Source organism: Cervus elaphus, chromosome 26 (genome assembly GCF_910594005.1).
Source record: "Cervus elaphus chromosome 26, mCerEla1.1, whole genome shotgun sequence".
NCBI classification, from domain to species: domain Eukaryota; kingdom Metazoa; phylum Chordata; class Mammalia; order Artiodactyla; family Cervidae; genus Cervus; species Cervus elaphus.
Window position 1 is genome coordinate 45,084,423 of NC_057840.1, and position 17,336 is coordinate 45,101,758.

General features: G+C 37.1%; 1 protein-coding gene across 7 annotated transcripts in view; it reads left to right on the top strand.

Moving 5' to 3' along the window:
- QKI (QKI, KH domain containing RNA binding) overlaps positions 1-17,336 on the top strand; it is a 142,359-nt gene that overhangs the window by 87,513 nt on the left and 37,510 nt on the right. For all 7 annotated transcript variants that reach the window (XR_006337952.1, XM_043888196.1, XM_043888195.1 and 4 more), the window contains exon 4: positions 15,290-15,433. Coding sequence is in view for 6 of the 7 variants with exons in the window: in XM_043888196.1 (XP_043744131.1) it covers positions 15,290-15,433 (144 nt within the window). In the remaining variant the exon portion in view is untranslated. The remainder of the gene's footprint in view (positions 1-15,289; positions 15,434-17,336) is intronic.

Consider the following 17,336-nt stretch of genomic DNA (forward strand, 5'->3'; position numbering starts at 1 on the left):
TTCCACATATAAGTGATATCATACAGTATTTATATTTCTCTGTCTGACTTGATTTAGTATGGTGATTTCTGGGTCCATCCATGTTGCTGCAGATGGCAATATTTCATTCTTTTCTATGGTTGAGTAATATTTGTGTGTGTGTGTATCCCACATCTTTATCCATTCATCTGTTGATGGGCATTTAGGTTGCTTCTATGTCTTGGGTGTTATAAATAGTGCTGGTATGAACATTGGGGTGCATGTATCTTTTCAAATTAGAGTTTTCATCTTTTCAAGATACAAGCTCATAAGTGGGGTTGCTTGATATATAGTAACTATTTTAGTTTTTTGAGGAACTTCCATATTCTCATGGTGACTGCTCCACTTTACATTCATACCAACACTCTAGGAATCATTCCTTTTCTGCGCATCCTCTCCAGTATTTGTTATTTGTAATCTTTTTGGTGATGGCTGTTTTGACCAGTGTGAGGTGATAGCTCCTTGAAGTTTTGATTTGTGTTTCTCTCATAATTAGTGATGTTGAGCATCTTTTCATGCGCCTGTTGGCCATTTTGATGTCTTTGGAGAAATGTCTATTTAGGGCTCCTGCCCATTTTGTGATTCAGTTGTTTGGTTTGGATTTTTTCTTTTTATATTAAGCTGTATGAGCTGTCTGTCTGTATATTTTGGAAATTAAGCCCTTGTTGGTCACATTATTTTTAAATATTTTCTCCCATTCCTAGGTTGTCTTTCCATTTTGTTTATGGTTTCCTTTGCTTAACAAAAGCTTGTAGGTTTAATTGGGTCCCATTTGTTTATTTTTGCTTTTATTCTGATGGAACATATTTTAAAGCTGTTATTAAGATTTTTGAAGCAAATAGTATCTGATTATACACTTATATAGATGTCAGTTGATAACAGGGAGAGGAATATAAGAATTTCACTTTAGCTCCATATCTCTGAAACTTGAGCATGTTTGAAATGATTTCAAATAAGAAAACTAAACATCTAAAATTTTTATTTTTTTGTTCCACTGAGAGATTATTCCTTGTTTAGGTGATAAAATTGAATTGTCAGGTAATTAGCACAAATTATAATAATAACAATAAAATAGTTGAGTACTGATCATAACACTGGATAATGTGTGAAATATATAAAAAGTGATGATTTGTAGTGCTAAAAAATCTTTGTGTAACAGGCCCAGTTTTACTTGGCAAAAGTTCAAGAGTTTTAAAAAAGTTTTTAGGGAAATTATAAATGTTGGCTGCATAATTGTAATTATTGAAGGAAAGCATTCATGTTATTGTTTTTGTCTAGTAAAATCCCTATTGAATGAAAAAAGAAGTTAAGAGACAGTTTTAAAATGACCCTCTTTTAGCTTGATCAGCACCTTGGGCTTCCCTAGTAGCTCAGATAGTAAAGAGTCTGCCTGCAGTGCGGGAAACCCAGGTTCAATCGCTGGGTTGGGAAGATCCCCTGGAAAAGGAAATGGCTACTCACTGCAGTATTCTTGCCTGGAAGAATCCCAAGGGCAGAGGAACCTGTTGGGCTGCAGCCCGTGGGGTCACGAAAGGGTCAGGCACTACTGAGCCACTGACACTTTCACTTTCACCACCTATTAGATGCAAGTGTTTGAAGTGTTCTCTTGTGTTCATACATATATTCAAACTATTGAAACCTGTTGAGATCAGGCTAACAACATCATTGAAGAATAGTTTTGATGGTTTTAATTAATTAAACATCTTTGACATGTCACAGTCTTACTCTGGGTTGGTTATATTTCAGAAGTACCCACAGAAAGTTAGTTATTCAGTATCTTTAAAAGGAAAATTTTGTTCTGCACTAATGAGCTATATGGCTTTTATGGTTAGGTCTTGTTAATCAGATTATACTAAAGGGTTATAAGAAAGATGCCACTTATATTTTGTTAACCAAATTTTAATAAAGGTTATAAGAAGAGTCTTGAATTTTTATAGGTTTGGAGTGATAGGCAGTATAATGTGGGAGAAACATGAAACCCTGGATTCACCTGGTTCTTTCAGTTAAGTGACTACCCCGAACTTCTCTGGTGACTCAGACAGTAAAGAATCTGCCTGCAATGAGGGAGACCTGGGTTTGATCCCTGGGTTGGGAAGATCCCCTGGAGAAGGGAGCGATTACCCACTCCAGTATCCTGCACTGGAGACCTCCAAGGACAGAGGAGCCTGGCGGATTATAGTCCATGGGATCACAGAGTCAGACAGGACTGAGCAACTTTCACTTTCAATTAAGTGAAGTTAACTTTGCTTTTTAGCCACTGAGAAGTATAGGTGTGTGAAATACGTATTAACACTTTGAAAATACTAGGAAAAGAAAAAAAAGAACTCTGCTCATAATACTTTAGCTATTTGGACAATTCAGTATTGTGTTTTTGATCATCGTCAGACGTTATATCATCCAAATTATTAGCCAAGAAGTGCAGAAGTATGCATTTCACAATAATTATACCTACTGGCTGTGTATTAGAAGTGTTTATAGAGCTTTTTAAAAACGTAGATGTTTCCAGCACATTCCTACAATAATTCCTGAGATGTCTGGTGGGTTCCTGTCTACATTTATTTTAGTTGAAATAAGAAAGATAACCTTAAGATACTTAAATATACCAAATAATGTTAAATTTACAAACATTTTGGATAAACACACAGACTATTAACCATGGGCTAATAGTTAATTAACTATTAACCATTTATTTACTAATTCTGATCTTAATTCCAAAACTTTTCAAGGGTGACGGTAACTGCCCAGAAAAGAATTATGACATTCCAGGTATTTGAGGGTGGGTACCTATATGTTTTTAATCAGGAGGAATTGTTAGTTGATTTCTAATTTATTTTATTACTATTTTTTCTTTCTTTATGTTATTTATTTATTTATTTTTTTACTGTGAGTTTAATTTAGAGTCTTTGTAATTGAGGAACTGGTTCTTTCCTGAAGGTTTATGTTAACATAATATCAGGAAGGAAGTCCTGCCGTGGAGTTAAGGGAAATCCCTGTTATCTGAAAAGCCATCTTTAAGAAGACTTAGGGACGGAATAGGAGTAGTAGGCGTTACACAGCAGAAGTATGAGGTACTGTGAGCTAGTCACTGCTTTCAACATCCTGTCTTTCATTCAGTCCTAGCAACCCTGTAACCTTTATAAATGAGGAAATAAAATTTCATGAGATATTTATCGTATAACCTAGATCAGTCATGCTTCATTCCACTTTTATAGCATAGTGAACTTTGATGTCTGTCACTCAGCTCAGCTGTAAGTAGTTACTCTGTTATTACTTATTTCATGTCTGTCTTCCTTCCTAGCCTCTAAGCTTTTCAAGGGCTAGCAACCTTGTGCACTAGCTAAGTATCTTCTGTTTAGTAGAAAAACTTAATAACTATTTATTGAAAAATCAATGAAGGTATGAATGAGTTAGTCCAGGTTATTATTGAGATAACTGAAATATAGTACTGAAGTAAGGCTTGCATTCGAATTTGTGTTCTCTTCTCACTGTATTATGTACCTTGTTCACTTCTGTGGAGTAGAGAATGTTTTATTCCAGATATTTCTGCAGTGCTGCTTCTTGTTGTTCAGTTGCCGAGTTATGTCCAACTAGTTGGACACAACTCCATGGACTGTAGCCCTGCAGGCTTCTCTCCCCATGTCATTTTCCAGGCAAGAATACTGGAGTGGATTGCCACTTCCTTCTGCAGGGAATCCCGACCCGGGATTGAACCCATGTCTCCTGCATTGGCAGGTAGACGTTTTACCACTGAGCCACCAGGGAAGGCGTCTTCAATGCTTATTACTGTATACAAAACTTTTTGCCAGATATGTTAGGGAAGTGATTTCTAATAGAGATGAACAGTAGTTTAGCATGTCTTGAGTAAAGACAAGACATAATCATTGTAAACAAGCCTAGTATGAATTTAATAATGTACTTTAAATGACTTTGTATTGTGTTTATTATGGTAGCATGCATATATGTTGAGAAACTAGTAGTATGTTTGTATGTGGTACAGCATTTAGTTTATAGAATATATATACATATAAAATAAGACAAATGCAGATAAATAGTTGAGGAGTTGCTCTTCAGCGGCTAAGTCACAACTCTTTGTGACCTCATAGACTATATAGCACGTCAGGCTCCTCTGTCCTCCACTATCGCCTGGAGTTTGCCCAAATTCATGTTGATTGAATATTTGAGAGACCTGATTAAAAATATCATAAAAGAGGTGCAAGTTCATATCTGTGCAGGGGTGTAAGAACAGAAAAATATTAAGCCACTGCTTAAATACCAAACTCAAACTCTTATTTAGGCATTTAAAAATGCACTAGGCAGGAGGAGAAGGGGACGACAGAGGATGAAATGGTTGGATGGCACCACTGACTCAATGGATATGAATTTGAGCAAGCTCTGGAGATGGTGAAGGACAGGGAGGCCTGGCCATGGGGTTGAAAAGAGTTGCACGTGACTTAGCAACTGAAAAATAGCACAGATGCATTGTGGGTAAAGTTTAAAAGAAGACACCTGTCTTGCTCTCTTGAGCCTTATTATTTTATATTAGATGCAAAGGACTATATTGCAGTATTAAGTATTATTATATAAAGTCATAAAATTCTAGGGAAGGAAGCAAAGTGGAGGAGATGAATTCTAATAGAGGGGATAACTTACGAAAATATTACTAAAGAAGTAGTATTTGAACTTATTCTTCAGTCATTTGATTTTTTATAAATTCCTCTTACTGCTATTAGTCTCTTTGTGTAGAGCTGGTGGGCAAATCATGGTATATTCCTCTTCCTGGGAAACTGTGGTCGTCCTCCTTTATATATTGTTTCAAATTCTGAAGCTTACACCCAAGGCAGTTCAGTACTGTGATCAGCTGAGCTCTTCTCCAGTCTGCAACCCCAGAGATTACAGGTGGATCTTTATTAAGTTTCTTTATCCTAAAAACTGTATTTTGAAACAATCTCATGTTTTATTTAATATCTTCAATATATTTTTATTGACGAAATTAATTAAATAAGTTTCTTAAGCTAGTACTCTTTATCCCCAAAGTATTTTTTCAGTTTTTTTTTTTAAATTATAACTTTAGTCATGCTAGTTTATTTGCTATTGCTCAATCATCCCTACTCCATATTTCTAGGTCATTTCCTGTGATTTTCTATTACTCTCTGATTTTGTTATTTTTTCACTTTTTATTTTACTCTTTGATTTTAAATAGCAGCCTGTTCCAACCATGGCAGCGGCACTTAGGAGATGCGACAGCTCTTCTGCTGCGCAAACGTGGCGTGTTTAGAGCTTACTCTGCCTTGAGGGTGAGGAGACCAAGGCTCAGGTATTTTGCCCTGGATTAAGGGTAGTATCCTGAATTCCTAGGAATATCATCAAATGAATATAAAAATCATATTTTAAAATAATATTCTAAACAAATAAGAGGCTTCTTGGTGGCTAGGATGGTAAAGACTCTGCCTGCAGTGCAAGAAACCTGGATTTGATCCCTAGGTTGGAAAGATGCCCTGGAAAAGGGATGGCAACCCACTCCAGTATTCTTACCTTGACAATTCCATGGACAGAGGAACCTGGTGGGCTACACAGTTCATGGGGTTGGAAAGAGTCAGACGTGACTGAGCAACTAATACTATCACTACTAAACAAATAATTGTTTTGTTTTTAATATCTACAGAATTTACTTTCTGAATAACTTCCCCCAGGAAACAGAAGCTTTGTGATGGTGAACCAGGTGTTGCCACTCACTCACTGTGTCCTTAAAGCAATCATACAGCACAGACCTGGTAGTGATGTTTGCTTAGGGCAGCAAGTTAACCTATAGGTAGTTTTATCAAAATGTTCATCTTGTTTCTTGTTACAGTTTTGTGTGAAATAATTTTCATCTTTTTTCATTGTTCTTTAAATATTACAGTTATTAACCTTTCTTGTCTTCTTAATATACTGTTAGCTGTAAAATCTTTAGGGCAGAAGTGTATAATCAGAAGTTTAGCCGAGTGACGTTGAGTAAGTCAGATTTGTGCCCTTTAGTTAATGTTATTTTCAAGTGAGAAACAGGTATTATAATAATATCTACTACCTCTACTAAGGTTTAAAAAGTTTTTTAACTTTATGGATATAAAATGCTAAATACAAAGCACTATCTATGTTATTTTTCTTCATAGTAATATTAGCTATGACTGTATTTTTGTATCATGCTTGCTCTGTGAGCATGGTTTGATATTGAGTGGTTATGTGGCACTTATTATGGTCAGTGCTAAGAGATAGGAGTAGAGTGATTCCAGATTTCTTAGAGCTTTTTAGATAGTAATATACAGAAGACTTGAAAGATTGAAGGCGGAAAGAGAAGGGGACGACAGAGGATGAGGTGGTTGGGTGGAATCACCGACTCAATGGACATAAGTTTGGGTAGACTCCAGGAGTTGGTGATAGACAGGGAGGCCTGGCGTGCTGCAGTTCATGGGGTTGCAGAGAGTCGGACACGACTGAGCGACTGAACTAATAGTAAGACTTGGTGACTGAACTAATAGTAAGACTTCAGTCAAAAGAACAAATGATAGGATGTTTCCTATACTTCCATTCTGTCTGAGAGGACCTGGAAAATTTTTCATTCAGAGGTGATTTCTGAAATTGACTTTTTGCCAATTTTGGAAATAAAATGGGTATGAGTAGAAATGGTAATCTTTAACTTTTAATCTTTCCTTGATTTGCTGTCAATAAGTAAATACTTCACTTTAACACTTTAAAACATCACATTTTAAGACAAATGGTTGTTTTTCTATGCCTTTAATATTCTTTATGTCTGCTGAATGGGGGAAAGAATAAATCCAGTACAAGGTTTCACATATGAATAGTGAAAGGGTTCTGTTAATGCTTTGTGGAAGCACTTCATGCCTCTGTGGACAGTAACTACTTGTATGTGAGTGATAGCAGCAGAAACGTAGCCCAAAGTTTCCAAAAGGATTTCCTGCCAGTTCCTCATACTCTTTTTTTTTTTTTTTTAAAGCATTAGGCAGCCACTGATATTTAAACTTGGGGAAAATGAAATTAAAAATCACCTGGTCATTTTTGTCCTTCTGTAGGAAACTGTTTGTATATGTTTAGTTCAGTCTTTTCAGCCTGACCTATGGCATCATCAAGATCGCATTTAGCTTCCCAAATGGGCATGGATAGTATAAACAGCTCAGCTCTAGTGCAGGTTTACTGATTTTGGTCATGATAAGGACAGACTAGTACTAATTGGCCGTAGTTTGACCATAACTGGTGATACTTAAGTTTGGTCTTGACAGACGGTACTTACAGTTAAATTAGAGGAATTAATATATGAGAACTGAAATGAGGACTTAACCTGATACTTTTTTGAATTTAGCAAGTTGTTTCACTATGCTAAATTTAATAAGCCTCTGTAGAATACCTACTGCCTGTAAAGACATTCCTAGATAACAATTTCAACAAACTGAATAAAAGTATTCTAATCTCTATATATTATTAGAAAATAACTTGCTTTGAGAACATGGTTCCTGTTTGACTCAAGTTTCAGTTAAATATTTTTTGAAGTCAACTTTGTAAGTGGAGTCAGTGAGCAATTATATATAATATACTTAAATGTTCCTCAGTGTTCATTTCTTAAACTGATTTAAGATTGTATGTATAACTGGAGATAGTTATGTGTTAGGCTTTATCACTTGGCTTAAAATGTATTATTCATAAATGTGTTATTGAAACCTTGGTTTGCTTAAATACGTAGCACTTTCCAGAATTCCTTTCTAGGAGATTTTGGGTATGAACTTCCACATTAAGAGCGCAGTAGGGGGAGAAGTCTTGTGCTCATTTGCCTGACTACGAATGTATAATTAAAACAGTCTGTCAGCAGGGGTTGGGGCAATCATTGTGTTCTGATTCTTCATGTTATACAACTACTTTGTTGTTCAAACAGATACTTAAATTAATTTCAGAGGTCAGTGACTCATAGAGGCTTTTTTTGGGGGGAGGGGGTTTGTTTTTAATCAAGAACAAAAGTAGTTTCTCAGGTTTTGAGGAATTTTTTTACTGAATATTTTTATATCACTGTATACAGCAAGTGAAATGGGTGATGTTTTATTGAAAAGTAACGCTTAAAGCTTATTTCATGATGGTGATTTAATCAGCCGTAACTTAGGAATGATGTTGGGTGTATATGTGTGCATTGTATATTAAGACCAAATTTTCATCTTCCCTTATTGAAAACTCTAATGACTGGAAGAATTCTGTGTAAGTGGCCACAGGTTTATCATTTTTGTGTATTTGTGTCATTGAAATTTGGTAGGCATTTTTCTCTTCTAGGAGAAAAGCATATTTGTAGGTGTAAGAAATCTGTTTTACCAGGTATTCTCTGCTAGTTATTGATACTCTGTGTGACTCAATCAGGAATTCATTGATGGAGAAAGAGCTTATGACTTGGAATTAGGGGGAATAAATTTATCAAGTCATCTCTGTTAATCTGTTTCTTTATCTGCATCCAAATTCCCTACCAGCTCTAAAATTCTATGAGAACAAGCTGTGCTTAAAATACATGCCCCCCCCCCCCCCCGATAATATTTAAAGGTAAAATGGTAAGAGTAGAAAAAATTCTTCAGTGTCAAGACTTCATTGTTCTGTGTCTTTCACTAATTTATGACTCTTTCACTAATTTGTGGTGCTATTTTAAGGCAGTTTACTTAGTTTTAGGGCTCTCCTGTAGGTGATATGATGTTCTAGGAAGCATGGCAGGCTCCGAAGCTCTCCCTGTAGAACCTTTCTGTCTGTGGGGCTTGGGTGGGCCTTACAGCCTTAGCCTCCTCCCCGACCTGTGAGGGAGGGAGAGGACTGGGACCGCAGTCTCACGACTGCTGGGCTGACTGAGTGAGGGTACATGTTTGTATTGCTCAGTGTGGTACTTGGCAAGCAGGAGGGTAGGTAGGTATCATCATCATTTTCATTCCTGAATTTCTTTGTCATCACATGAGAGGCTCAGAGCTACTTGAACTGTATTTTTTGATAGTAGACTTGCCAAGAATACAAAGTATTATTGATAAATGTGTCTATCTGCTTCATAGGTGTGAGTGGTATTATAGAATTGTTTTATATGTTACTGAACTTTAATTTACTGTGTAAATTGAGATGCATTTCATTTCCTTGAATGCTGTCTTGTCATTTCAGACTAGCTTAAATTAAAAAACCAAGATCAGTGGTTTGAGCTTTGTTCTTATTTGTACACATTGTAATTGTTTATAAATAACTTGCCTTTGCTGTTATTTTGCTTTATTATATTAAGATATATAAATTTAGTCTTGCAGTTTAAAAAAGACTGACTTTTTTTTTAAACTGCATTCTTCTGATATGTTGTAACAAGGTATTTTGAACTGATAGAATAAAGGAAAAGTGCTGTCTTTTGTGGGATATGAAAATCAGACCTCATGAACATTATCCTAGAAAATCTGAGTGAGTTGACTAGAAGAAAAGTAAGAGAACAAGAATAAAAGCTAGGGGTGTGAGGATTTTCAAATGTAGCTCAGTACTTAAATAGGAGGTCAAATAGAAGCAGGCCCAGAAACAGCCAAATGATCAAGGGACACTGGAGACTTATTTCTATTCATAGAAGCAAAGCACTGTGAGGAAACAATTTGATTTTAGTGATGCTCACCAATAATAAAAGCTCTTTGTTCATTTCAGTAAATGTAATAGCTAAAGACAGTGCACAGGTAACTATCAGTTATAGTACTACACAAGTAGAGTAGTACTATAAAAAATAAACAATAAAAGTAAGTATTAAAGAAAACATTCTGGACATGGGTGATCAATTGCATAAAGTTTGTGGGTATCAGAACCCATATTTGTGAATAGGCCAATTTGTTGACAACCTGGAGAAAATGTAATCAGGAAATGGTGCCTGCAGTTAGTGTGGATTGAAATGCATGGGTGAATACACAGCAGCTCTCTGTCAGGCCCTAAAAAGCTTCTAACTGTGTTTCAGACTTCCCAAAGAACCAGTTAGTTGTTCCTTGTTCTGAAGCATTAAAAGTTCACACTGAACTCAGAAAGGTCATTCAGGATCAGTAATAGCTGAGACGTAACTGTGGACTAGTTCGGAGAAGAGAAAGAGCTGGACATGTTGAGTTGAGTGCTTTACAGACACTGATGTACACTTGTCAGCGGGCAGTTGACTTTGGAGGTCTAGAAGTAAGGAATGTACTGGAGGTATAAACTTGGGAATAGGTGGATACAAAAAATGCCATATTATTGTATACTGTGGAAGATTTGGTGGCAAGTTATATGAAGTTCTTTGGGTGGTATAAAACAGAAATTATAATAATTTGCAATGAGCTATTTTTTCCACATTGGTCTCTCAGCTGTTTTTCCCTGAAATACTATTTAAACTATGACTGTAAAAAGAAATTAATGCTTCAGCCACCGTCCCCACGAGGCGCGCTACCCGGTCCATCTCCATTTGCCATCAGTCCTCTCTGCTTTGTTGCATCCCCCCCCCCCCCCCCGCCCTTCTTTTTGGTTCCAGATTACTAAAGTGAGAGATTTTGGGAGTGAATTCTTAACTGCAGGCACACTAGGGTATAGGAGTAGACACCCTGTAATTTTACTCTCTCTCTGTTTGTCCGTAGTAAAAGAGAACCTTTATGGATATGTTTTATTGACTTGCCAATCCCAGATTGCCTTTCTTATCTGTTTGAGAAACAAAGAATACAGGGAGAAATTATATTTGTATTGAATAAGGACTTGGCTCAAATTCACTGTTGACAGAATTTACTTCACTCTTGCTGAGTTAGAGTGGATTACAATTGTACAAAGGTGGCTTCTGCATAGAATGATCTTAAAGCCTCTTTAAAAATGAGTTTAATACACTCATGGATTAAAAGTATGCAATTCTGTAAAGCCTGGTATAGAAAATACCATCTATGCTTTCTAACAGCCACCACTGTTCACAGTCACTTCCTACTGTTTAAAGAGATTCTTTTGGTATTCATTCTCTATTGCTGCATTTTGTGCTCACCTTACCCCTAGTTGATTTTTGTTTTGTTTTGATCTCACTTTTTCATTGTGATGAGAAGTTTTTGGGCCTTTTACATTTGGAAACTGTTATCAGTTTTGTTTTAAAATATGTATTATGTGGATGATTTTTCTCCCTTCTGCTTCCTTTTTCTTTTTTCATGGTGAGACATCAGCCATTCGTTGTTCTGACCTCTTGTATTAGTTCCCTAATCTTTATGTTATTTTCAGCCATTTTCCACCTCTGTCTTTACTTGGAAAGAAAATTCAATTTTTATCTTCAAGCACCTCTGTCATGTATTTTGTTGTTTGTTTCTACTGTCATATTTAAGTTTCAGGAATTCCTTTTTATGTTTTGAATTCCTTTAATAGCATTTTTTACTTGTTTCCAGGATGCAGTGTCTTTTTTTAACTTTGAGGACTTTTGAGTTTTTCTTCTCCTTGTCCAGTGACTGCTTTCTTCAGGTAGTTTCTGTGGTTGGGTTGGCCATACTTTACAGAGACGTCTTCTGGTCTCTGGCCCCCCAGTGTGCGGGCTGGAGATAGAGTGAGAGCCAAGACTAGGTACCTCAGCCTGCAGTGTTTTGAAGGGTCCTGTCACCTGCCCTTCAAAACCCAGTTCCAGAATATGGAACTCTTTAGGGAAACATTTCTAGCCTGCAGCTAGAAATTAGGAAGTGCTGATTGCCAGCTATTCAAGGAATGGGGATGTGGAGATTGAGCTGTTCCTTGGTGAGAAGTTAGCCAGTTTTCCAGTCTTAGCTCCACCCTTACACCACTCCCCTGCTGCCGATTTCCTGAGCCTTTATGGAGGTTTGAGAGTGTAAGTGGATTTCTCCTTGCCTGGGTCAGCTAAGACCCTGACTACTTAGCCATCTGCTTTCTAGTATAGCTTCCCAATTGTTTCCTTTCCCATTTTCTTCTTTCTTATAAGTTAGTTCGTGCATTTAAAACTCTACAGTGTTTCAGAAGACTTTTAGGAAGGAGTGAAAGTACACAACTACATTAATTTCACGTTTTTTCTCTTAGTGTTTTAGAAACTGTAAGCAAACATTAGGATAAGTATAACTTTCTTTTATTTTTGTAGTTTTAACTGGTGCTTAAATTGTTGAATTTATTAAGAGTATCATTTACCAAGTGTATGGAGAAGGAAATGGCAACCCACTCCAGTACTCTTGCCTGGAAAATCCCATGGACGGAGGAGCCTGGGAGGCTGCAGTCCATGGGATCCCAAAGAGTTGGACACGACTGAGCAACTTCACCAGATTAAAAAAGTACAGAACTCAACTCCTGATATTTCCCCTCAAATACATTTCATCTGGTAGCCTTCTTCCTCTCAGTTAAAAGCAAAGGAAAAAAAAAAAAAGTATCATTTACCAAGTGTAGTTTTCATTCTTAGGCCTTTCTAAAATATTTTGGATTATAAATTTTCCTGAGTTGTCCTTGTATTAGTATCTGTATACATTAATAATATACACATACATATGCTTTTTTAGTGTCTCTGTCTACTACTTATAGCATTATGTCAGTCCTAGGTTTTGATTGATTTTTCTTCTTATATGTTTCCTTTTTCTCTTCCTTTGCCTGTTAATTTCTGATAAGATGCCAGATAGTATGAATTTTAGGGTTTCCCATGTGGCTCATTGGTAAAGAATTTGCCTGCCAATGCAGGAGCCACAGGAGATGCAGTTTCAATCTCTGGGTCAGGAAGATCCCCTGGAGAAGGAAATAGCAATCCACCCAATGTCCTTGCCTGGAGAATCCCACGGACAGAGGAGCCCGGTGGGCTACAGTCGATGAAGTCACAAGAGAATTGGACACAACTAAGTGACTAAGCACACACAGTGTGAATTTTACTTTGTTGGGTGGATATTCTATATTCCTATAAGTTATTCTTGTGCTTTGTTCTGGGACTCAGTAAAATTGGAAACAGTTTGATCCTTTTAGGTCTTGCTTTGAAGATTCACTTAGGCACTCCTGGCATGGTACTGCCCAGGCTGCTGACTGTTCTCCACTCCTGAGGCAAGCCCTCTGTGTACCTGTCCCAGTGTCTTGTGTATCATAAAGTTTTCTACCTTGAATCGTTTGATTGGTTCTTTCTCTGGCCACTGGTATCTCCTCCCAAATGTGCTGAGCAGTGTTCAGTTGAATACTTGTGCAGATCTCCACTCTCGAAGTGAAGTGAAGTGAAAGTCGCTCAGTCATGTCTGACTCTTTGCAACCCCAGGACTTTAGCCTGCCAGGCTCCTCTGTCTGTGGGATTCTCCAGGCCCAGTATACTGGAGTGGGTAGCCATTCCCTTCTTCAGGGCATCTACCCAACCCGAGAATGGAAGCCAGGTCTCCCGCATTGCAGGCCGACCCTTTACCGTCTGTGTCACTAGGGAGACTCTCCACTCACACTGTGCAGGTCTTTTTTCCAGTACTGGGTTAGGTGAGCTCTGGCTGCTGTGCCCTCCCGAGTCTCGAAGGTTAGTCTTCTCCACTCAGAGGGGCGGCCTGGCACCCTTCCCAGGGCTGCAGCCTTGAGCTTCCCAGGCCAGGAAGCCTGGGCGATCGTGGGTCTTCCTGCATTGGCTTCCCATCCTCAGCCTCACTGTTCTCTTCCTCTTTGGTTGTTTTTAGGCATGAGAGTGAATCTTGTTGATGTTATACTTCATCTTGGCCCAAAGCAGACATTCCTTATTTGTATGGATGTGGAGATACTTTTAGGTTCATTAAAACATAAACACACAGAACTTTATCACTTCTATAAAAAGTGATCACTTCTATAAAAACTTCTATAAAAAGTTTTATTTAAGTTTTTATAGAAAAAATTGATCAGATATAAATTTCAGTGAGACAATGTCAGTGTTTCTCAACATAAAAATAAAAATCTGGATTTTAAAATTGCTTGTTGTTGTTACAGTAGAGATATGTCTACATGCTTTATACTTGGCGTACAGATAACCGTGAGGTTCCCAGTTCCTTGACTCATCATCAAAAGGAATGTAGCATGATCTAATATTGATAAAGACAAATATTTTAAGCTCGAAGGTTGCATGGTGTCTGACAGACATCAACTCCTGCTGCTTCCCTTGAAGCTTCAGTGCCTGCTGAGCGTGCTGTGCTGTCTCTGTGTTCACTCCCTGGGGGCACATGGGGGGCCGGCCACAGGCTGCTGTGCCTTGTCTGGTTTCCCAGTTCCCCTCCCAACACTTGGGTGCGTTTTCACACTTAATGATATTTGTAGAAAATACAGAGAAGCGTAAACTTTAAGAACGCGTTTCTATCCGTATCGTCTGAGTTCCATGTGTTTCCTTGCCCTGGCATGGCCTCTGCGAACATGTGAGCTGTGGCAGAAAACTGGGGGGTTTTTTGTTTGTTTGTTTTTAATGCAAGTTTGTTTTTCTTTGATTGGAAGAATTCAGTAAATAGTATTCACAATTCAGTAAACAGAATACCTAAAGATGAAAGTTCAAAACAAAGGTATTGTTCATCGTTTATATGTGGTACCTTGCACTGAACCGTATGCATTTATTTATAGCATTTTGATATTTGTGCTTATGTTGTTTTTAATTATTAAAATTATATTTATGAAATACTTATAAATATATTTGTATATTATCTCCAAAGCTTAAAGCAAGAAGCAATTCTAAAATGATTATATTTTAGGTGAAAGGGAAGTATGGTCAGTCTTTCCTGTAGCTTGACAGTGTTTTCCACCCGGGGATCACTGGGTCATTTGAAGACACCAGGGAAATGAAATGTAGATGTTCTCTGCTAAAACTGGTGTTTATGATGGTATGGTTAGAAAGGGACTGTACAGTTCACCATTGTTAAAGGAAGGTCTCATAGAACTACAGTTAAAATGATTGTTACATTTATTCCTTGTTGTGATTATTTTTATAATGAAATGGTTCCATCATCACTACTTGAAATGCTTAAAACAAATGGCATTTTGTCTACACAATAATATCTATTGGCAAAATGCTTTTCCTATTCTTGAATTTAGCCAATGTTACTAAAAGCAGTTGCAACAAAATGGGAAAACTGCTGAATTTGAGAATGAAAATGTTGATTCAGTTCCTAAATTTGGCAGGTTACTAGCCACATGGCCTTGACAGGTGACTTCTTAAATTTACCTCAGTGACCTTTTATTTACTCATAGCAAAACAATGCAAGCATAACTTAATGATTGCAACAGGTCATTATTATGGATAGGAAGATGTGCTGTCTCTTTGAAAAAAAAAAAAAACCTGTAATAATGTGCTTTGTAAATTTTTTAGGAGGAGCAAAATCGAGGCAAGCCTAATTGGGAGCATCTCAATGAAGATTTACATGTACTGATTACTGTGGAAGATGCTCAAAACAGAGCAGAGATCAAACTGAAGAGAGCCGTTGAGGAAGTGAAGAAGTTACTGGTACCTGCAGTAAGTAACAATTTCCAGATCTGAGGTTTAGGCCCAAGATCTTTTTCGGTTAATTTTTTAATTAGTATAATGTTTTATGTTAGTGAAGAATAGGTTATTATTTGTTGAAGATTTTATTTAAGCACAAAATATTAAGATAATTTGTAAATCGTTTGCTATAGAATAAGAGATAGACAGACACTGCTCCCTTCCTTAAATGGGAAGGTCTGCTCCCGGTTTATCTTTTTGTGAAGGAAATGCGGGGGGAGCAGACCGCGTCAGTGGCCTCGTTTTCAAAAGTGTGGCTGCCTTTGCATCACTGTTACAGGGTGAGAATGTAGGTCCATCATCAAGGAGGGCTGGTGAAAGCTTTGTCTCTCTTTTAGATCAGTTTCTCACTGCAAACAAGTGATGAGTGTACACAAAGTCTGTACGAGTTAATACTTCTGTTGGGTGATCTGTGTTAGTAGGAGTGCATTATTTGTGTTGCCTGTGGATTCCATGGGCTTTCCAGGTGGCATAGTGGTAAAGAACTGACTTATTAATGCAGGAGACACAAGAGACCCAGATTCCATCCCTGGATCAGGTCAGCAAGATCCCTTAGAGTAGGAAATGGCAACCCATTCCAGTGTTCTTGCCTGAAAAATTCCAGTATACCTTGTACCTATATTCCTTGTGACTTGATTCTAATTTTTCTAATTTTGATGATTTGAATGTGTTTCTATCAGTTTACATAACACCACACATAACTTACTGTTCAGAGTTCAAACCTTTTAAATACAAATTGGGGTTTCAGAACAACCTTACAGTAAGTTCCTTCCCACCACCCAATCCACCCCCTACCCCCTTCTCCCAGCAAGCACAGGAACTCAGACAAGCCTTAGCATTTTCTAATTTCACTGCAAAAGTATTGTAATAGGGGTTTTGAGATGATCACACTTCATCTGTAGAGTTGTAGTACTTTACCTGGCAAACTTGTTTACCTTGGATAATACTGTTGTTTTTATTTCAAATGTTTCTTTGATTTCAATAATTATTTTAGTCTCTTTTGTTTCTTCAATCACAAAATAAACCTTGTGTAACTAGAGAAAAGTCATTTCTTTAGTTACATGTAGTGTAACTAGCCTGGCAAGTCTTCGTGTGTTACTATGAAGTATCTACTGAAGATGTTCTTTTTATCATAGGTACAGTTAATTAGTTTCAGTCTCATTTCCATAAATCTGAACTATACCTCCTTTAGATTCTTGAGATCTTCAGTATACTTTTATAAATACAGTGTAGCATTTTGTGGAAATCAAATCATCTTCATTGACAGATAAGGACTATTGAGCAGTGCCCTGATTTTGCTCATCTTTGGGGACTTAGGTCATCCTTGGCAGAAAAGGACTGCTGATGTAAATCTGCCTCCAGTGTATTTCTTGAAGATGTATTCTTGCCAACCCAGTTAAAATAATCTCTCTTTTCACTTTTAGCCTTAACCCACTCAATTCATTCTCAGAAATTAGTAAGAATGATTTTATTTGTTTGAGTAAATTGTATAAAGATAATCAATGACTGGACATATCACTCCTCTGGAAGCAGGGTAACCAGTGAGTTACCTTCTCTGAAACTCCTTGTTGTACACTGAAGAAGTGGCTCTTAATTGTAAACAGAGTATAGGTAGTTGTGAAAGCTTTAAAAGTCAGAGAAGGAAAATGTTTGTGAAATAATTAATTTTAGGGTTTTACTAAGTATATAGGTAGAACATTAAGCAGAGGTTTTATAGGAGGATATAATGATAGCCTTCTTATTTTAAGTACGTCCTGTAAGAAAATTAGTCACTTGAAATTGTTAGGAACTTGTGCTTCTTATTTGTGATTTGTGTTTTTATGTAGCTGCTTAGTTCTAAAAATTAGTTGGGTAAAGAAAAACTATAGTTCTTATG